Source organism: Oncorhynchus mykiss, chromosome 5 (genome assembly GCF_057628025.1).
Source record: "Oncorhynchus mykiss isolate SJ-2025 chromosome 5, ASM5762802v1, whole genome shotgun sequence".
In the NCBI taxonomy this organism is placed as follows: Eukaryota; Metazoa; Chordata; class Actinopteri; order Salmoniformes; family Salmonidae; genus Oncorhynchus; species Oncorhynchus mykiss.
In genome coordinates, this window is record NC_143026.1 from 85,492,900 (window position 1) to 85,515,479 (window position 22,580).

General features: G+C 42.8%; 1 protein-coding gene across 1 annotated transcript; it reads left to right on the plus strand.

Moving 5' to 3' along the window:
• Positions 1–53: 53 nt before the first annotated feature.
• aldh9a1a.1 (aldehyde dehydrogenase 9 family, member A1a, tandem duplicate 1) lies at positions 54–22,406 on the plus strand. The gene is made up of 12 exons (XM_021604554.3): positions 54–492; positions 826–995; positions 2,780–2,925; positions 6,329–6,458; positions 6,698–6,832; positions 7,127–7,323; positions 11,538–11,678; positions 16,097–16,285; positions 17,099–17,186; positions 21,117–21,258; positions 21,510–21,622; positions 21,969–22,406. The coding sequence occupies exons 2-12, from the start codon at positions 857–859 to the stop codon at positions 22,067–22,069; spliced, it is 1,521 nt and encodes a 506-aa protein (XP_021460229.3). The 5' UTR covers positions 54–492; positions 826–856; the 3' UTR covers positions 22,070–22,406.
• Positions 22,407–22,580: the final 174 nt, after the last annotated feature.

Consider the following 22,580-nt stretch of genomic DNA (forward strand, 5'->3'; position numbering starts at 1 on the left):
CCCTTGAATGAGTCGGTGTGTCCAAACATTTGACTGGTACTGTATATATATTTATTTTTTCAAAAATGTTGAGATCCAAATGGCACCGCATTGTAGGAGTGACCCGGTTATTGACACTTGTTATTGACACTTGTGTCCTCATGACCTAAACTGTAATGTAAGGGGCCAACTCAATTGCCCAGGTTTTAGAATAAACGTCGAAACACTTATTTCAAATGCTCAAGGATCCGGATGATACAGTCCATGTATATGTGAAAGGCAAGCTATCAGACACCCTGAAACTAATCCCGCCCATATTGTGTAATTGCTGAAGATTTAAACTGCGGTCATATTCATACAGTATTTCCACACTGGTTTAGTGGCTAATATTTTACACATTCCCTGTTTACGAGGGGCGAAGTGCGTCTGTCTGATACGAGATCTGCTGACTTCGATCAATAAAACGTCAAATCCAAAGAAGGACGAAAGCTTCGATTTACTGAACAGACGACGGTAGGAACACTCAAATGATTAAATAAGTGTGATTTTGATTAAATATGCAGAATAATTCGGTTTAGCTCGCTTCTAGGCTAGGCCTGAAGCCTGCGTTTTTGCTGCCCTGTGAAAGGGCGTGTTTATATTGTTGCTGGCTGTCTGGAGGACTTTTTCTTCTGCAAATACGCACGAATGCATGCTAACTAAATTAGTAAAAGTCTACATGCATGTAGAGACATATTTAGCTAATTAAATATTTTGCCCATGCGCTATTGTTTGCCTGAAACTGCCGCAACGCTTACATTTTAATAATGTTGCAGTCTGATCACTCCTATTTTATTTGTCCTACAGGTGATTCACACACAGTTGGACATTGTCGAACATGGCCCAGCTTCTAGAGTCTATGCCAGGTGCCTCCACTGGACAGGTCGTGGTGACAGACCACTTAAATTTCTGGGGCGGGTGCAGAGTTAAACCCAGGGATGGAATTAACGCGGAGCCCGTCCACGAACCTGCAACTGGTTTGTAGCATACTACATACACTAGACCGTTTACTAAATCAAATGTTATTCGTCACATGCTTCGTAAACAACCGGCGTGGACTAACAGTGAAATGCTTTTACTCGTAGGCTTTCTGATTTAATAGAGCTGTAGGCCTATATCTCAGAGACCTTTTTACAACAATACAGTAATGTATCTCAGCGCACAGTTGACCAGACATAGATCTCCTAGTTATCCAGTATCTGGAATGTAAGTGTTAAGGTTCACTGACCTTTTATGTTGTTTAGTTTCCATTAGAATATTATCAAATAAAATGTATTTATATAGCCCTTCGTACATCTGCCTATATCTCAAAGTGCTGTACAGAAACCCAGCCTAAAACCCCAAACAGCAAACAATGCAGGTGTAGAAGCACGGTGGCTAGGAAAAACTCCCTAGAAAGGCCGAAACCTAGGAAGAAACCTAGAGAGGAACCAGGCTATGAGGGGTGACCAGTCCTCTTCTGGCTGTGCCGGGTGGAGATTATAACAGAGCATGGCCAAGATGTTCAAATGTTCATAAATGACCAGCATGGTCAAATAATAATAATCACAGTAGTTGTCGAGGGTGCAGCAAGTCAGCACCTCAGGGGTAAATGTCAGTTGGCTTTTCATAGCCGATCATTAAGAGTATCTCTACCACTCTGCTGTCTCTAGAGAGTTGAAAACAGCAGGTCTGGGACAGGTAGCACATCCGGTGAACAGGTCAGGATTCCATAGCCGCAGGCAGAACAGTTGAAACTAGAGCAGCAGCACGGCCAGGTGGACTGGGGACAGCAAGGAGTCATCATGCCAGGTAGTCCTGAGGCATGGTCCTAGGGCTCAGGTCCCCTGAGAGAAAGAGAGAATTAGAGAGCGCATACTTAAATTCACACAGGACACCGGATAAGACAGGAGAAATACTCCAGATTTAACAGACTAACCCTAGCCCCCCGACACATAAACTACTGCAGCATAAATACTGGAGGCTGAGAGAGGAGGGGTCAGGAGGCACTGTGGCCCCATCCGATTATACCCCCGACCAGGGCCAAACAGGAAGGATATAACCCCACCCACTTTGCCAAAGCACAGCCCCCACACCACTAGAGGGATATCTTCAACCACCAACTTACCATCCTGAGACAAGTCCAAGTATAGCCCACAAAGATCTCCGCCACGGCACAACCCAAGAGGGGGCGCCAACCCAGACAGGAAGATCACGTCAGTGACTCAACCCACTCAAGTGACGCAACCCTCCTAGGGACAGCATGAAAGAGCACCAGTAAACCAGTGACTCAGCCCCTGTAATAGGGTTAGAGGCAGAGAATTCCAGTGGCGAGAGGGGAACCGGCCAGGCAGAGACAGCAAGGGTGGTTTGTTGCTCCAGAGCCTTTCCGTTCACCTTCACACTCCTGGGCCAGACTACACTCAATCATATGACCCACCGAAGAGATGAGTCTTCAGTAAAGACTTAAAGGTTGGGACCGAGTCTGCGTCTCTCACATGGGTAGGCAGACCATTCCATAAAAATGGAGCTCTATAGGAGAAAGCCCTGCCTCGAGCTGTTTGCTTAGAAATTCTAGGGACAATTAGGAGGCCTGCATCTTGTGACCGTAGCGTACATGTAGGTATGTACGGCAGGACCAAAATGGAAAGATATTATCACTATTTGGGGTCAGCAAAAGTTCACTGACCAATTTACAATATGCCTCCCCCAAGAATCTCATGGATTCTGTTTGCCAGTTAGATGTTTGTGAAGTGTTGTCTTTTTCATCTGGTGTCTGCAGGGCGTAAGCTGTGTGACATGTTTCCATGTGGGAAAGAGGAGGTGGACCAGGCCATCCAAAGTGCACATACTGCCTACCTAAAGTGGAGCAAGATGGCAGGCATGGAGAGGGCCCGAGTTATGCTGGAGGCTGCTCGCATCATCAGGGTGAGACATGTCATGTGAGCAGAATGCTGCATAATTTCAGAACATTGCTGTTAGAATTAGAATATAAGCTACTGAACAGAGAAATTATATTTCTCTTTAAATAATTTCAGACTTTTCATGAGTGCATTGCATTCCATACCTCTTTACAGTGTACAGCAGGGGTGTGGAGTTACATTTAATGAATCTGAGGCCCTTTTTGTCGAGTTAGCTCTGTACGGATTCTTTGTAAGTGATTGCCACTCCGACATTGCTCTATCCAATATTTATATATTTCTTAATTCCATAATTTTACTTTTAGATTAGTGTTTATGTGAACTGTTAGATACTACTGCACTGTTGGACATAGGAACACAAGCATTTCGCTACACCCGCAATAACATCTGCTAAATATGTGTGTGACCAATCCAATTTTTGTTTGATTTGAGGACAAATTGCTGATTGGAACATTCTTGCTCTTATGCATCATCCCAAATATTAGTGGTGAACTGAAGTTGCTTTCTGGGAACAGTGCCAGGAAAGTTTTGAAAATGTACACAACATAATTGAACGTGGTTGAAAATGTGCAATCCTAGTTATTTATTAAATGCACAGGAATAGTACGCTGTAAACTCCAATGTGCAGTCTACTCAAAACCTTTGAGGAAACCTGTTGCACTTTGAGTCCAGTTACTTACAGATCTTTTGTGGTCATTACTCAAACAGTTTTGACTTGTATAAGCTTGAAACATTTTTGTAAAACCCCAACGAAGCCACGCCTCCAATATAATTCCCCTAAGGGCTCTTTGCCTTTTTGAGGAATTGTTGAGTTACCATCCATGACTATTTTATTGTAACAGAGACATGGTTGTTGAGTTTGTTCATATTCAGTCCTGTGGCCTTCACCATGTGAGTTCCTGGGTGAATATTATCGTTACCTGCCGACCCCGTGGTTAGAGCGTTGGGCCAGTAACCGAAAGGTTGCTGGATCAAATCCCCGAGCTGACAAGGTAAAAGTTCTGTCCCTGAACAAGACAGTTGGCCTACCGGGGAACAGTGGGTTGTCATTGTAAATAGGAATTTGTTCGTAACTGACTTGCCTAGTTAAATAAAGGTTAGTGAGAGAGCGATAATTAAACTCTTTAGGACATTACATTTCTCGTGAGGCCTTATTTTGAGGCCTAGCTTTACAGTTTAGAGGCCACATCACACCTGCAAGTGGCACAATTCCGGTTTATTTCCGAAAATTCCCAGATTTATAAAAAATACAAATGCTGGGAGGAGGATTTCCAGGAATCTTCTAATCGGGATTTCTGGAAAACCTGGGAAATTTACCAGAATTTTGCAAATCACGTTATGCTGGCTTGCAAAGTAAAATGTCATTCCTATTGAAATCCAACTAGAGTTAGGATATACAACAGTTAGACCTTTTACTCAATTGCAACCTGCATTCATAATGACTGCCAGGGTTAGGAACTGTGAGGAGACTACCTACACCATTTCAACTGGGATAACCATTCCAGTAATGGGTGCAAAAATTCTAAATAATTTGATTAGTTTAGAAAAAATTGTTATTGATCTTTGTGTAGCATAAGATTAATCAATCACTCAATGTACATTGACTCCCTTGGTGGACTGCACTAGCATTGAATAGTCCCTGCGATATGTGACTTTTTAAGGGAAGTCAGGAACCAATACACACAGTCAATCAGGAAAGCAAAGGCTAGCTTTTTCAAACAGAAATTTGCATCCTGTAGCTCTAACTCCAGAAAGTTTTGGGGCATTTCTCTACGGCTGGCCATGCTTTTCTCCTGGCTACTCCAACCCCGGCCAACAGCTCCCCATCCCCCGCCGCTACTTGCCCAAGCCTCCCCAGCTTCTCATTCACCCAAATCCAGATAGCAGGTGTTCTGAAAGAGCTGCAAAACCTGGACCTGTACAAATCAGCAAGGCTAGACAATCTGGACCCTCTTTCTAAAATGATCCGCCGCCATTGTTGCAACCCCTATTACCAGTCTGTTCAACCTCTTTCGTATCGTCCGAGATCCCTAAAGATTTTAAATCTGCCGCGGTCATCCCCCTCTTCAAAAGTGGTGACACTCGTCCCAAACTGTTATAGACCTATATCCATCCTGCCCTGCCTTTCGAAAGTCTTCGAAAGCCAAGGCAAGGAACAGATCACTGACCATTTCGAATCCCACTGTACCTTCTCCGCTGTGCAATCTGGTTTTCGAGCTGGTCACGGGTGCACTTCAGCCACACTCAAGGTACTAAACGATATCATAACCGCCATCGATAAAAGACAGTACTGTGCAGCCGTCTTCATTGCCCTGGCCAATAGCTTCCAATACTCAGCAAACTGGATGCAGTCTGTCTCACAGTGCCATCCGTTTTGTCACCAATGCCCCTTATACCACCCACCACTGTGACCTGTATGCTCTAGTTGGCTGGCCCTCGCTACATATTCGTCGCCAGACCCACTGGCTCCAGGTCATCTATAAGTAAGTCTATGCTAGGTAAAGCTCCGCCTTATCTCAGCTCACTGGTCACGATAACAACACCCACCCGTAGCACACGCTCCAGCAGGTATATCTCACTGGTCATCCCCAAAGCCAACACCTCTTTTGGCTGCCTTTCCTTCCAGTTCTCTGCTGCCAATGACTGGAACGAATTGCAAAAATCGCTGAAGCTGGAGACTTACATTTCCCTCACTAACTTTAAACATCAGCTATCTGAGCAACTAACCGATCACTGCAGCTGTACATAGCCCACCCAATCTACCTACCTCATCCCCATATCACCAGTATTTCTGCTTGCACATCATCATCTGCTATTTATCACTCCAGTGTTAATTTGCTAAACTGTAATTACTTCACTACTATTATTTATTGCCTTTACCACCTCACGCCATTTGCACACACTGTATATAGACTTTCTTTTTTTTCTATTGTGTTATTGACTGTATGCTTGTTTATTCCATGTGTAACTCTGTTGTTGTGTCACACTGCTTTGCTTTATCTTGACCAGGTTGCAATTGTAAATGAGAACTTGTTCTCAACTGGCCTACCTGGTTAAATAAAAAAACATAAAAAAACACAGATATGAAAAACAATTCCAAAAAGTCAAATTGTAGTAGAGCATGCTGGGTAAAAGTTAATTTCTTTAAAAAATGTGGTTGTGAATTCTCATTTAGTTTTGAGTCAGTACCACAAATCATTATTACCTCAAATGTTTTTCATTGACTCAGTTCAACTTACTAGAAGTATTTGAGTGTAAAATGCCATGGGGTTTAGTGTGCTGTACCTCAGTGATCACATTTTAGAAAAAAATGGGTGATCTCGGGAATCAAACCCACTACACTGACGTTACAAGTGCAATGCTCTACCAACTAAGCTACAAAGGACCACTATTCCCAATGCTGTTAACAGGAGAGAAGAGACAACATTGCCAAGTTGGAGGTGATCAACAATGGGAAGTCTATCACAGAGGCCCGGGTGGACATTGATGTTTCCTGGCAGACCTTAGAGTACTACGCTGGCATTGCTGGCACACTGGCAGGTAGGAACACACTCTGTGGAAGACATGTATAAACAAAATGATTTTGACCAATTACCATCTTATGCTATTGTGGTTCTTAAACACATATACATTGTATTGTTATAGGCCTGACTATTTTCTTCACTGAATGATGCATAACACAGACACATTTGTTGCACCCTAATAATGAATCACACAACTACAATATATCTGCAATGGCATTCATAGCAATGTTACAGTTTACCTTTCATTCACCTCAGGCCAGCACATCCAACTGCCCGGTGGATCCTTTGCTTACACCAGACGGGAGGCCCTGGGGGTATGTGTGGGCATCGGGGCCTGGAACTACCCCTTCCAGATCGCCTGTTGGAAGTCTGCTCCTGCCCTGGCCTGTGGTAAGTTTGCCATGACCTCCAGCATTCATGCATTACCATCACCCTGTGGAATGTTTTTTTTTTTTTGCTTCACATTTCAGTTATGATTAGATGACTTAAAACAAATCAATACATATTTCATTATTTTGTATAATGAACGTATCTGTTCTTTTCATGGAAATTTAAATTAACTATGCTTATGAAGAGGAATAGTAGATTTTGAACCGGTGTCTGAATGTCTTTTAGAGACCGATTGTACTGTGAGTGATACTAAGTATTTTATTTATTTATTTACGTGTCTCTCTTTATCCCCAGGTAATGCCATGGTGTTCAAGCCTTCTCCTTTCACTGCTGTGACCGCTGTGATTCTGGCTGAGATCTACAAAGAGGCTGGGGTACCTGATGGGCTCTTCAACGTGGTGCAGGGTGGGGCGGAGACTGGCACCCTGCTCTGTAATCACCCTGGCGTGGCTAAGGTGTCCTTCACTGGCAGTGTCCCAACTGGGAAGAAGGTACAGACTGAAACAAAATACTTTATTGTGTGTTTACCAAGGTCGTAATCATTAGGCACCAAACGTAAGAAAACAGACTGAAACAGGGAGGGACTACCTAAACTAGTCCAACAAGAAATGCTTGTTTCAGTTGCAAAAGATTTTGCCACTGTGTCCTCTGAGTACAATCCTAAATTATTGTAATGGCAAGCCTTCAGTCACCTCTATGTTCATAATCTCAGTCTCACTGAAACTCACAGCCAGTAATTGACCTCTCTGGATCTATTGATAACGAGAGTAACTTCAGAAACCAAATTGCTTCTCTGCTCATCAATGACAAGACCGCTGAACAAGATTTTGTACTGTTAGGTGACCTAAACTGGGATATGCTTAACACCCCGACCGTCCTACAATCTAAGATGGATGCCCTCAATCTCACACAAATTATCAAGGAACCTACCAGGTACAACTCTAAATCCGTAAACGCGGGCACCCTCCTATATATCATCCTGACCAGCCTGCCCTCTAAAGGATCTCAGCGATCACTGCCTCATTGCCTGTGTCCGTAAAGAACAAAAACATCTTGTGGCGTACTGCATTAGCATCGAATAGCCCCTGCGATAGGCAACCTTTCAGCGAAGTTAGGAACCAATATACACAGGCAGTTAGGAAAGCAAAGGCTAGCTTTTTCAAACACAAACTCCACAAAGTTCTGGGACACTGTAAAGTCCATGGAGAATAAGAGCACCTCCTCCCAGCTGCCCACTGCACTGAGGCTAGGAAACACTGTCACCACTGATAAATCCATGATAATTGAGAATTTCAATAAGCATTTTTCTACGGCTGGCCATGCTTTCCACCTGGCTAACCCTACCCCGGTCAACAGCTCTTCACCCCCACAGCAACTTGTACAAGCCTCCCCACTTCTCCTTCACCCAAATCCAGATAGCTGATGTTCTGAAAGAGCTGCAAAATCTGGACCCCTACAAATCAGCCGGGCTAGACAATCTGGACCCTCTCTTTCTAAAATGATCAGCCACAATTGTTGCAACACCTATTACTAGCCTGTTCAACCTATTTTGTATCGTCTGAGATCCCAGAAGATTGGAAAGCTGCCGCAGTCATCCCTCTCTTCAAAAGGGAGACACTCTAGACCCAAACTGCTACATACCTATATCTATCCTACCCTGCCTTTTTATAAAGTCTTCGAAAGGCAAGTTATCAAACAGATCACTGACCATTTTGAATCCCACCGCACCTTTTCCGGTATGCAATCTGGTTTCTGAGCTGGTCACGGGTGCACCTCAGCCACGCTCAAGGTCCTAAACGATATCATAACCGTCATCGATAAAAGACAGTACTGTGCAGCCGTCTTCATCGACCTGGCCACTGCGACCTGTATGCTCTCGTTGGCTGGCCCTTGCTTCATATTCGACGCCAAATCCACTGGCTCCAGGTCATCTATAAGTCTTTGCCAGGTAAAGCCCCGCCTTATCTCAGCTCACTGGTCACCATAGCAGCACCCACCTGTAGCACTCTCTCCAGCAGGTATATTTCACTGGTCACCCCCAAAGCTAACTCCTCCCTTTGGCCGCCTTTCCTTCATTTTCTGCTGCCAATGACTGGAACAATTGCAAAAATCGCTGACGCTGGAGTCTTATCTCCCTCACTAACTTTAAGCATCAGCTGTCAGAGCAGCTTACCGATCATTGCACCTGTACACAGCCCACCCAACTACCTCATCCCCATATTATTATTTATTTTTCCTCCTATGCACCCCAGTATCTCTACTTGCACATACAGTGCCTTGCGAAAGTATTCGGCCCCCTTGAACTTTTGCCACATTTCAGGCTTCAAACATAAAGATATAAAACTGTATTTTTTTGTGAAGAATCAACAACAAGTGGGACACAATCATGAAGTGGAATGACATTTATTGGATATTTCAAACTTTTTTAACAAATCAAAAACTGAAAAATTGGGCGTGCAAAATTATTCAGCCCCCTTAAGTTAATACTTTGTAGCGCCACCTTTTGCTGCGATTACAGCTGTAAGTCGCTTGGGGTATGTCTCTATCAGTTTTGCACATCGAGAGACTGAAATTTTTTCCCATTCCTCCTTGCAAAACAGCTCGAGCTCAGTGAGGTTGGATGGAGAGCATTTGTGAACAGCAGTTTTCAGTTCTTTCCACAGATTCTCGATTGGATTCAGGTCTGGACTTTGACTTGGCCATTCTAACACCTGGATGTTTATTTTTGAACCATTCCATTGTAGATTTTGCTTTATGTTTTGGATCATTGTCTTGTTGGAAGACAAATCTCCGTCCCAGTCTCAGGTTTTCTTCCAGAATGGTCCTGTATTTGGCTCCATCCATCTTCCCATCAATTTTAACCATCTTCCCTGTCCCTGCTGAAGAAAAGCAGGCCCAAACCATGATGCTGCCACCACCATGTTTGACAGTGGGGATGGTGTGTTCAGGGTGATGAGCTGTGTTGCTTTTACGCCAAACATAACGTTTTGCATTGTTGCCAAAAAGTTCAATTTTGGTTTCATCTGACCAGAGCACCTTCTTCCACATGTTTGGTGTGTCTCCCAGGTGGCTTGTGGCAAACTTTAAACGACACTTTTTATGGATATCTTTAAGAAATGGCTTTCTTCTTGCCACTCTTCCATAAAGGCCAGATTTGTGCAATATACGACTGATTGTTGTCCTATGGACAGAGTCTCCCACCTCAGCTGTAGATCTCTGCAGTTCATCCAGAGTGATCATGGGCCTCTTGGCTGCATCTCTGATCAGTCTTCTCCTTGTATGAGCTGAAAGTTTAGAGGGAAGGCCAGGTCTTGGTAGATTTGCAGTGGTCTGATACTCCTTCCATTTCAATATTATCGCTTGCACAGTGCTCCTTGGGATGTTTAAAGCTTGGGAAATCTTTTTGTATCCAAATCCGGCTTTAAACTTCTTCACAACAGTATCTCGGACCTGCCTGGTGTGTTCCTTGTTCTTCATGATGCTCTCTGCGCTTTTAACGGACCTCTGAGACTATCACAGTGCAGGTGCATTTATACGGAGACTTGATTACACACAGGTGGATTGTATTTATCATCATTAGTCATTTAGGTCAACATTGGATCATTCAGAGATCCTCACTGAACTTCTGGAGAGAGTTTGCTGCACTGAAAGTAACAACTAGTGGGACACAATCATGAAGTGGAACGACATTTATTGGATATTAACTTTTTTAACAAATCAAAAACTGAAAAATTGGGCGTGCAAAATTATTCCGTTTTTGATTTGTTAAAAAAGTTTGAAATATCCAATAAATGTCGTTCCACTTCATGATTGTGTCCCACTTGTTGTTGATTCTTCACAAAAAAATACAGTTTTATATCTTTATGTTTGAAGCCTGAAATGTGGCAAAAGGTCGCAAAGTTCAAGGGGGCAGAATACTTTCGCAAGGCACTGTATATCACTCCAGTGTTCATGCTAAATTGTAATTATTTTGCCACTATGGCCTATTTAATGCCTTACCTCCCTAACCTTACTGCATTTGCACACACTGTATATAGATTTTTCTATCGTCTTATCGACTGTATGTGTAACTCTTTGTTGTTTTTGTCGCACTGCTTTGCTTTATCTTGGCCAGGTTGCAGTTGTAAATGAGAACTTGTTCTCAACTGGCCTACCTGGTTAAATAAAGGTGAAATTAATAAATTGTCTACCCAGACCATTTGCTTTGGGTTTTGTTTTCACTGCTGCTACTTACTGTTTATTATCAATGCATAGTCACTTTAGCCCTACCTACATGTACATATACAGCCTCTTTTATTATTTAATTGTGTTTCTTTAACTTTTAGATTATTTAATAAATATTTGCTTGTAAGTAAGCAATTCATGGTAAGGTCTACACCTATTATTTGGTGCATGTGACAAATAACTTGATTTATGACCCATGTTCTTTGTCACCATCACCACGATCAATGTTAGGGACAACACTGCCATCTAGAGAGTTATTTATCATACAATATAATGGTCCGTAGGAGGCAGTGTAGTCCTGCAATTGTCTAAAACATCTGTCAGACAAGACTTGTTCATTAAACATTCATTTGGGAAGTACTATTCCCATGGCCATACCTTTTTTAACACTATTGATAAGATTATTGGTCAGTATTCATTTATTTCAGTTCTCATTGGCTAATTGGACCTTTCCTACAATCTTGTTCTCTCTTCCTTTCAGATCATGGAGATGTCTGCGAAGACTGTAAAGCAGGTGACTCTGGAGCTGGGAGGGAAATCACCCCTCATCATCTTTAAGGACTGTGAGCTGGAGAACGCAGTGAGGGGGGCGCTCATGGCTAACTTCCTGACTCAGGGAGAGGTGAGCTCTCAATGTTAACCGACTGCTTACTTTACTTTCAGTGCTGACTGACTTCTTACTTAATGTCCCAATACTGTTGTCTGTATTGCTGTACAGTGTTTTCTACTAGCGCCGGCTGTCGTCTAAACAGCCAATTAGACTAATTTTCAGCCGGCTTCTTTTTCCACTTAAATTAACTAGGCTACTTTTCAATTCGCTAGTCAAAAAAAAAAAGTTTGCCAAGCTGTCTCCCTCACGCTAGAATGAACAATGTGCATCTTCTAGCAATCTATTGATAGTTTAGGTGCCTGTCAGTAACAAAGCGATCAATGACAGGGAAACACTACTAGTTTGACAGTCTGCTGTCTGTCCCGCCTCCTGTGGGGAGTGTGATTTGTGTGTGCTGTGGTTGGTTGTGTAAAGAAATTCTGCAGAGGTGGAGAGGATGCTTCTTTATTGTCTCAGTGAATTTCAGGGCTCTAGAGTGCTGCCAATTTACTTTCATATGCGGCTAAAAATTGATGTGCGAATTGAAAACTGATTTATAGCAACAAAAATCTTTTTTTTTTTTTGTTTTTTTTTTTTTTTTTGTCTTTCTGCCATTTTGTTTAATAGCTGGTAGCTAATCACACAAGGAACCATAGAAATAAGAATGATTTCTTATGTCTATGCAAATAACTACTTTGCAACAGTGCATGGGGTGCTGTGCGCATTGAGTGAAGTGCTGAAAGATACATTTGTAGAAGCGCACAGACATAGAAGTTGGTCGAATTTACCCAAAAGTCTACTAAAGTGACTTTATCCTTGTGTTTCTTGGATATTTACATAGTTTTGTTCACACACTAGGTTGTTGTTCAATGTTAGTTTGAGTTTTCTAAACTGCTACTAGCAAGGTGATGTCAGAGAATCTCAGCCGTTACCACGGCTCAACCAAAATCAGTAATTTACAACATGTTTTTCCAATCTGGAAGGTAAATTTGATCAATAATTCAATCATTTTGCTGTGTATTTCGGCTGGAATAGAGGCATTAGAATGTACCAGAGGCAACCAAAATATATTTTGTTCTGTGAAATATTTTGGGGACTTGTGGGAAACACTGAATGTAGCACAGGGTTAAGCAACTTTGATGGGTGCGGGTGCCATTTAAAAAAATCTGAATTCATCAAGAGGGGCCCAGTGGCTCGCACGTCTGCTAGCCCTCATCCATACCCACATATGCAGTGGAGAGACATTTTTTAACGTTTCATAGTTATTTCTTGCAATTCTACAAATTTTGCTATGGGGCTGAGAGAAATGTTTGCAGTTTTACAGCTAATGTCCTGCAATTCTATACATTTTGCTATGGGGCTGAGAGAAATGTTTGCAGTTTCACAGCTAATGTCCTGCAATTCTACAAATTTTGTCATAGGGTGGAGAGAAATGTTTGTGGTTTTACAGCTCATGTCCTGCAATTCTACAAATTTTGTCATAGGGTGGAGAGAAATGTTTGTGGTTTTACAGCTCATGTCCTGCAATTCTACAAATTTTGTCATAGGGTGGAGAGAAATGTTTGTGGTTTTACAGCTAATGTCCTGCAATTCTACAAATTTTGTCATAGGGTGGAGAGAAATGTTTGTGGTTTTCTAATGATATTTGAGTGAGAGTGACTAACAATCAATGGGAGCCACTCGGTCGGTAATTCGACATTATTACTACGAGTTCAGATTGGTAAGTTAGCTAACTTACCAATCTTTCCATAATTTTAGCTGACATGGGCTAATTGACTGTCAGTAGTTAGGTTTCCATCCAATTGGTGAATCTTTATGCAGATTTTAGAATATTTGCATGAAGAAAATATGCACATTTTCCCACCAGTGGTGTGTTTCCACCAAACGGACTTGTTGCGGATTAAAGCCAGTGGGTGATGACGTAGTGCACACATTTAAGCAACAAAAGTACAATTTTTCATGAATCGGATAAAGTTCAATGTGTTTCAATTGCATTTTCTACTCTACAGATTTAGTTTTATCAAACTGTTGCGTTAAATAGCAAATGTGCCTACTTTGGTCTTGGCACATGCGCTCTAGCCAACAGCTTGCAGATACAGTGCGGGTAGACTGCAGGTAGGGTGGTCTACATGATGACATTATTATGGATAAGAGCGAGAATATTTGTCAAACCGCAGTCAATCATCATGTCACCAGAATAATACCCTCAATATTTATTGGAAAGGACCAAGGTCACTATGGAGTTCATAACTGGGATCTCCCGAGTGGCACAGCGGTCTAAGGCACTGCATCTCAGTGCTAGAGGCGTCACTACAGATCCTGGTTCGATTCCAGGCTGTATCACACCCGACTGTGATTGGGAGTCTTGTAGGGCGACGCGCAATTGGCCCAGCGTCGTTAGGGTTTGGCCGGGGTAGGCCGTTATTGTAAATAAATATTTGTTCTTAACTGACTTGCCTAGTAAATTATATATAATTTTTTTATTAAATAAAATAAAAATAACTTCTCATCTGTAGCCTAATAAACTGCATGGTTTCCTGAGTCATAGTGGGAGGACCACACACCATATCTTTGCGTGACTCCAAGTTTACTTCGATATAATACTTATTATATCAATATTTGCACATATTAATTTTAACAACACAAAAGGATTGCGCTAACATTATCTGTCTGCATTTATAAAATTGTACCGAAACTACCTGTTTCCATGACTAGTGTCATGATTTTCTTTTTATACAGTGACTTTACTTGCGTTAACTTTGGATGGAATTGTGGTTAGTGACTGACATAATGAGAAACCAATGCACAACCACAAATCTAAATTGCACGATGAGTATTCTACTATTCTAACTCTCAACACTGAGTTCCAAAAACATTTTTAATTGATGCCACGGGCTGCCAGTTGCCCATCCATGATGTAGTATGTACAGGAGTACTGTATTACCTTCTCTATGCATGGATATTGGACAAGAATGCTGTAAGAATGCTGTTTATTGACTATAGCTCAGCATTCAACACCATAGTACCCTCCAAGCTCATCATTAAGATCGGGGCCCCGGGTCTGAACCCTGTGCAAATGGGTCCTGGAATTCCTGACAGGCTGTCCCCAGGTGGAGAAGGTAGGAAACAACACCTCCACTTCGCTGATCCTCAACACGGGCCCCACAAGGATGCGTGCTCAGGCCCCTCCTGTACTCCCTGTTCACCAATGACTGCGTGGGCACACACACCTCCAACTCAATCATCAAGTTTGCAGATGACACAACAGTAGTAGGCCTGATTACCAACAATGACGAGACAGCCTACAGGGAGAAGGTGAGGGCCCTGGGAGTGTGGTGCCAGGAAGATAACCTGCTCAATGTCAACAAAAGAAAGGAGCTGATCATGGACTTCAGGAAACAGCCGAGGGAGCATGCCCCTATCCACATCGACGGGACCGCGGTGGAGCAGGTAGAAAGCTTCAAGTACACGTCACTGACTATCTGAAATGGTCCACCTACACAGACAGTGTGGTGAAGAAGGCACAACAGTGCCTCTTCAACCTCAGGAGGCTGAAGACATTTGGCTTGGCACCTAAAACCCTCACACACTCTTAGAGATGCACAATTGAGAGCATCCTGTCGAGCTGTATCATCGCCTGGTATGGCAACTGCACCGCCCGCAACTGCAGGGCTCTCTAGAGGGTGGTGCGGTCTGTCCAACGCATCACCAGGGGCAAACTACCTGCCCTCCAGGACACCCACAGCACCCGATGTCACAGGAAGGACAAAAAGATAATCAAGGACAACAACCACCCGAGCCACTGCCTGTTCACCCTGCTACCATCCAGAAGCCAAGGTCAGTACAGGTGCATCAAAGCTGGGACCGAGAGACTGAAAAACGATCTCGAGGCCATCAGATTGTTAAATAGCCATCACTAGGTGGCTTCCACCCAGTTACGTAATCCTGCACCTTAGAGGCTGCTGCCCTATATACATAGACTTGAAATCACTGGTCACTTTATGAAAGTGACTAGTGTTCCATTATTATTGTTTACATTTTTGCTTTACTCTCATATGTATATTCTCTAATATATTCTACTGTATTTTAGTCTATACAATTTCGACGTTGCTCATCCTAATATTTATATATTCCTTAATTCCATCTAACTTTTAGGTTTGTGTGTATTGTGAAATTGTTAGATATTACTGCACTGTCTGAGCTGGAAACAAGCATTTTGCTACACCTGCAATACACATGTTTAGCTGATGTTATGTGACAAATAAAATGTGATATTTTTTCTGACCTTGATTTAAGCATATGTGAAGCTTGGCTTTCCTAACCCTTTGAACTTGTGATACATGTATCTTCTTCCACTCTTGGTTTCTATTGAGTTGAACTCTATTGACTTACTATCATGTTGACATGCAACTTTCTTGACCAACCGCCTACCTATGGTCTCCCCTGTTTAGGTGTGCTGTAACGGGACGCGGGTGTACGTGCAGAGGGAGATCATGCCTGTGTTCCTGGAGGAGGTGGTTAAGAGGACCAAGGCCATCCGAATAGGGGACCCTCTCCTGGAGAACACCCGCATGGGAGCCCTGATCACTAGGCAACACCTGGACAAGGTGCTGGGCTTCATCAGCCAGGCCAAGAAAGAGGTATCAGTAAATGAATGTGCAACCTGGATCGTGTTCAGTAGCGTACTGTGGCAGACCAGGGGGTTTGGTCAAAACTTGTACCCAGATCAGACACGGACAGTGAAGGATTAGCTCAGTTTCAAGGGTGTTTATTTAAATAATAGATCAAAAAGGATAGGTTTTGCCTATGAGACTCCCTCCGGGATACCGTCTTCGGGGTTCCGGGTCTGGCTGTATCCTGTCGGGCACAAAACTGAACTCCCTCTTGTTACCTCTGAAACCGTCCACAAGAACATGGGAGTCCTTTCTTCCCCCCTCTCCCTGTGTGCTGCCCTTCTGGCAGCTTTATGGGCCTTGCACAGCTGGTGAGCAATCAGCTCTTGATTACTCACCAGCTACCAATCATCCCCAATTAGTCCTGGCCGGAGAACCCGTCGAGACCTGGCACGTCCAGCTAATGGAGCCATTGCCTCGTGATGTATACTCCATCTGTTACCAGGCTTCGACGAGTCTCCCCTGGTGGCTGACCTGCTCTATGCCACAGTACACTGTAACTAAATGCAGTGCAATGTCCAGTTTAGACAGCTTAGACAACGTAGAGAAGTTCTGGTAGCCCCTTACTGTTTCACAATGTTTTCTTCTTACTGAACACAGCCCCGATGTTTGTTTGAACATCTGCCTCCTTCAGGACAGTGGGTACCTTAGAATAATGTCTACCCCATCCTTCAGCCTACTGTTTGTCTGAATTTTGTACCTAACCCAAATCATCATGTTGTGATCTGCAATGTCATTTTTTTGTCAGCCTTTGTCTAATACAAATCTGTTTTCCTTTAGGGAGCAATGGTTCTCTGTGGAGGGGAAGCCTTTACCCCGATTGAACCCAAACTGAAGGGAGGTTACTACATGTCTCCCTGTGTCCTGGGTGAGTCTTGTTAAATCATAATTACACCAATTGTCATGCTCCATAACACTGTTGCATGGTATACCAGGACTGCAGTAATGTCATGGTACCAAAACATCATGATACTTATGATGCCAATATTTTAGAATACTGTAGTACCGTTTCATATGATACTACTTACTTTCAGCCCTACTGATCTAAAGAAACTGCTGGCGTCCTTACAAAAAAGGTTTGCTGTTCTAAAAGTGCAGTAACGGCAGTTGACTGTTATTTTGGACGCACCGATTGCAGAGTAATGGCAGTGTGCTGCAGAGTAATGGCAGTGTGCTGCAGAGTAATGGCAGTGTGCTGCAGAGTAATGGCAGTGTGCTGCAGAGTAATGGCAGTGTGCTGCAGAGTAATGGCAGTGTGCTGCAGAGTAATGGCAGTCAGTGTGCTGCAGAGTAACGGCAGTAAAAAAAAAATGCATTTTGGATGCAGTATTTTCAGCATACTGTAGTAATACTGCAGTCTTTTTTTCGTAAGGACGCCTGTTACAAAATGTTTATTAAAGTCAGTATTGTTTATAAATTCAGTTGAATTTAAGCAACAGCCATTAGTCTTTTGTATGCACAGGTCCAATAATATCCAGCTGTAATCAGCCAACCAACTCATTACCAGCCCTCACTCATCTGCTTCTCTCCGTACGCTCTTCACACTTGTCTATTTCTCTGTCCTTTAAAAACATTTTATCATTTAACCGTGATGGCGAGCGGGGATGCAGACCCAGACCCTGATGAGTCTTCTGCTGTTAGATTTGTACATTTGTTACATTGGAGCACTGTGCAAAGCAGCAGTGTTGATGCATTGTATCATTTCCTCGCCAGTTATAACGGAGAGCACAGACCAGTCTGCGTAGACTTTGCAAGTTCCCTGTCATGTAGCCGCTGATTGTCCGGGAGGGAAATTGAGCACCGTTTCATAACAGGCATGCTTGCAGCTTTTGTCTCCAGTCTAAACTGTTAAAGAATATGACCCCTATTACCAGAGATCCCTTTTCTTTCTATCCGGATTCGTGACCATTTTTTATATAATTTCACAAACCATTTAGCGAGCCATTTTAAACTAATCCTGGGTCTCTAATTTATTGGTTTGATAACTAACAACGTTTAGTCATGATAGCTAGCTAACAGCCTGGTAACTTGACAGTAGGTTTAGGCAAATTTGATTGGCACAGGAAGAAAGGAAAAGGGTCTGCTACTCATGAGATGTGCTTCAAAGGTAGGATTCATATAGGCCTAATGTAAGCCTAAATTATATCAAAATCTATTTATTTCTGGTGCTCCTTAATCTGTTTGGTGCCTAACATTTTTAAAGGTGTGTGTGTGTTAACTGAATAGTAAAGGTTTCATGCAGTGTTTTCTCCTGACTGACACAATAAGATGCAGATCATTATGCAGTGTTGTCCTCATACTGACACAATAACATGCAGATCATTATGCAGTGTTTTCTCCTGACTGACACAGTAAGATGCAGATCATTATGCAGTGTTGTCCTCATACTGACACAATAACATGCAGATCATTATGCAGTGTTTTCTCCTGACTGACAATAACATGCAGATCATTATGCAGTGCTGTCCTCATACTGACACAATAACATGCAGATCATTATGCAGTGTTTTCTCCTGACTGACACAATGACATGCAGATCATTATGCAGTGTTGTCGTCATACTGACACAATAACATGCAGATCATTATGCAGTGTTTTCTCCTGACTGACACAATAAGATGCAGATCATTATGCAGTGTTGTCCTCATACTGACACAATAACATGCAGATCATTATGCAGTGTTTTCTCCTGACTGACACAATAAGATGCAGATCATTATGCAGTGCTGTCCTCATACTGACACAATAACATGCAGATCATGCAGTGTTTTCTCCTGACTGACACAATAAGATGCAGATCATTATGCAGTGTTGTCCTCATACTGACACAACATGCAGATCATTATGCAGTGCTGTCCTCATACTGACACAATAACATGCAGATCATTATGCAGTGTTTTCTCCTGACTGACAATAACATGCAGATCATTATGCAGTGCTGTCCTCATACTAACACAATAACATGCAGATCATGCAGTGTTTTCTCCTGACTGACACAATAAGATGCAGATCATTATGCAGTGTTGTCCTCATACTGACACAACATGCAGATCATTATGCAGTGCTGTCCTCATACTGACACAATAACATGCAGATCATTATGCAGTGTTTTCTCCTGACTGACACAATAAGATGCAGATCATTATGCAGTGTTGTCCTCATACTGACACAATAACATGCAGATCATTATGCAGTGTTTTCTCCTGACTGACACAATGACATGCAGATCATTATGCAGTGTTGTCCTCATACTGACACAATAACATGCAGATCATTATGCAGTGCTGTCCTCATACTGACACAACATGCAGATCATTATGCAGTGTTTTCTCCTGACTGACAATAACATGCAGATCATTATGCAGTGTTGTCCTCATACTGACACAATAACATGCAGATCATTATGCAGTGCTGTCCTCATACTGACACAACATGCAGATCATTATGCAGTGTTTTCTCCTGACTGACACAATGACATGCAGATCATTATGCAGTGTTTTCTCCTGACTGACACAATGACATGCAGATCATTATGCAGTGTTGTCCTCATACTGACACAATGACATGCAGATCATTATGCAGTGTTTTCCCCTGACTGACACAATAGCATGTAGATCATTATGCATGCAACTGCAGGAGATTGGTGGCACCTTAATTGGAGAGGATGGGCTCGTGGTAATGGCTGGAGTGAAATGGTGTGTTTGATGCCATTCCATTTGCGACGCAAGACATTATTATGAGCTGTCCTCCTTTAAGCAGCCTCCACTGATGTATATTCCTTCCTCCCATTCCTCCAGCCAAATCACAGGTAGGCCTTTGCAAATATTAGCAAAGCAGCAATTCTATGCGGTCTGCTATTATACACTGAACAGTGTGAAGTTAAAGTCAATGTGCTCTACTTAGAAGTGTGAATTTCAGTGACGGGGTATTGGAGAACATTTAGAAAACGTGAACAAGCGTCCGGGGCAAAAAGGATGCACCGCGCTCCAGTCAAATTGGGCATGCTCTGCACCCCTGTGCTCACATGCACATACTATTTGAAATGATGAGCATTTTATTTTTATGTTTTTTCTCCCCAATTTTGTGACATCCAATTGGTAGTTAGTCTTGTCCCATCGCTGCAACTCCCGTACAGACTCAGGAGAGGTGAAGGTCGAGAGCCATGCGTCCTCCGAAACACGAACCTGCCAAGCTGCACGGCGTCTTGACACACTTAACCCGGAGGCCAGCCACACCAATGTCTTGGAGGAAATACCATACAACTGTTGCCCGAAGTCAGCGTCCATGCACCCATCCCGCCACAAGGAGTTGCTAGAGCATGATGGGTCAAGGACATCCCGGCCAGCCAAACCCTCCCCTAACCAGGACAACGCTGGGCCAATTGTGTGCCGCCTCATGGGTCTCCCAGTTGCGACCAGGAGCAAACCCGGGTCTGTAGTAATGCCTATAGCACTGCGATGCAGTGCCTTAGACCGCTGCGCCATTCTGGAGGCCATGAGTGCTTCTTAAAGTCATGTTTATTCAAATAATTTTCATTCAAATCATATGGCTTGGTTTCAATACTTCAAAACCAAAAGTTAGGTCAAGGCAGTCACAAAAATAGATAGGTGTTGGTTAAATTGTGATTTTTAATGAATGGAGCGAATTTGGAGCGGTTTTTCGTGGAGCAGTTGGAAAGGACGTGGAGAGCAAGAAGCTCTGGTAGTGACTGTCCAGTCTATATTTGGAGCTATGACTGGAACTCCCCATTTTGTATCTAACTTTATATGTAACTCCACATCCATGTATTCCAACACAGACAACTGCACTGACGACATGACGTGTGTGAAGGAGGAGATCTTTGGGCCTGTAATGTCAGTGATGCCCTTTGACACAGAAGAGGAAGTGCTGAAGAGGGCCAACAACACTACATTTGGCCTGGCCTCTGGAGTCTTTACCAGGTACAGTACCAGACCCATACACATTTACCCTTCTACAATAATCTTTCCTCGATTCCTTGCAACCTCTCTCCTTGGCTCCTCAAAATGTATTGGATAAGGTCTGATGGGAGGGGCATTGGACTTTATCCTCCAATTAGGTTGAGGAGGTTAGGAAATAAGATGCAAGGAATAGTGGGAATTGTGATTGCGACTTCGAATCACTAACTTGTCTAGTACACTGAGTCTCTCTTCCTGTTCTCTTCTCCCTGTAGGGATATATCCCGGGCCCACCGGGTGGCTGAGAACCTGCAGGCTGGAACCTGCTTCATCAACAACTACAACATCAGCCCTGTAGAGGTGCCCTTCGGAGGGTACAAGCAGTCTGGTATGATAATAATCCATTCAATGTAATTAATGTTTGTCAGGACCCTACTTACGATACCCATAGGAAAAGAGAGACACTTGTCACATATTATTGGTTTGAATATGTCAGCAGATCTGATGTTGTAACAATGCCATAACAGTAATATGAAATGAAGCAATAATAATCAGATTTTGTTACCATACAGCACTTTTGCAACAAAAGAATAACAACAAAAATAGAAAGCAAGAGAGCAGACATGCAGACATGCAGACATGCAGGGCAGATAGGGAAAACAAGACATTACATATTCCTCATTAGATGGATGTGTTCTATGTGGTGCTCATTGCTCTCTTCTCTTTCTCCGCAGGTTTTGGCAGGGAGAACGGCCAGGTGACCATCGAGTACTACTCCCAGCTGAAGACTGTGGTTGTGGAGATGGGAGACGTGGACGATTACTTTAATTGTTAACTTACCAATTAAGTGCCAAGGAAAACCAAGACCTATACGCTACTGTCCTTGAGACGTTTGGTGTATTTGTGTATCTGATGAATGTAGCATTGTTATTGATAGTTTATAACAGCAAGTAACTAACATGGCTGGTTTGTCTGTACAATGTGTGTGAGGATGTCACCAAGTGCTAAAAAGCCTAGTCTTCCCCCACTTGATCAATACATGTAATACTTTCCATTTCAGCTGTGATCCTAGCCAAAGTGAATATGAAGAAGCGTTCAAACGTTTCCCATGGTCCGTCACTTTCTAGCACATGTATCTCTCTCACATTTTGAATAAAAGTTTGTAATACTCAGTTTTCCTATTCCCCCAAAACATTGTATTCCATTTCAGATGTTTGATACTTAAGAATATAAAATTCATTTAAAAACCTCACAACGAATTATAATTCACATATAAGCTATGGTACTTAACTGGCCTGAGTGGGACCAATATTAAATCCACTACCCCATTCAGAAGTCTAGCACAT

Bases quoted from the DNA above. Each gene is read 5' to 3' on its own strand.
- aldh9a1a.1 (XM_021604554.3), top strand. From the start codon at position 857: ATGGCCCAGCTTCTAGAGTCTATGCCAGGTGCCTCCACTGGACAGGTC. The intron at 6,459-6,697 runs GTAGGAACACAC...CATTCACCTCAG, and splicing joins CATTGCTGGCACACTGGCAG to GCCAGCACATCCAACTGCCC. The intron at 16,286-17,098 runs GTATCAGTAAAT...GTTTTCCTTTAG, and splicing joins TCAGCCAGGCCAAGAAAGAG to GGAGCAATGGTTCTCTGTGG.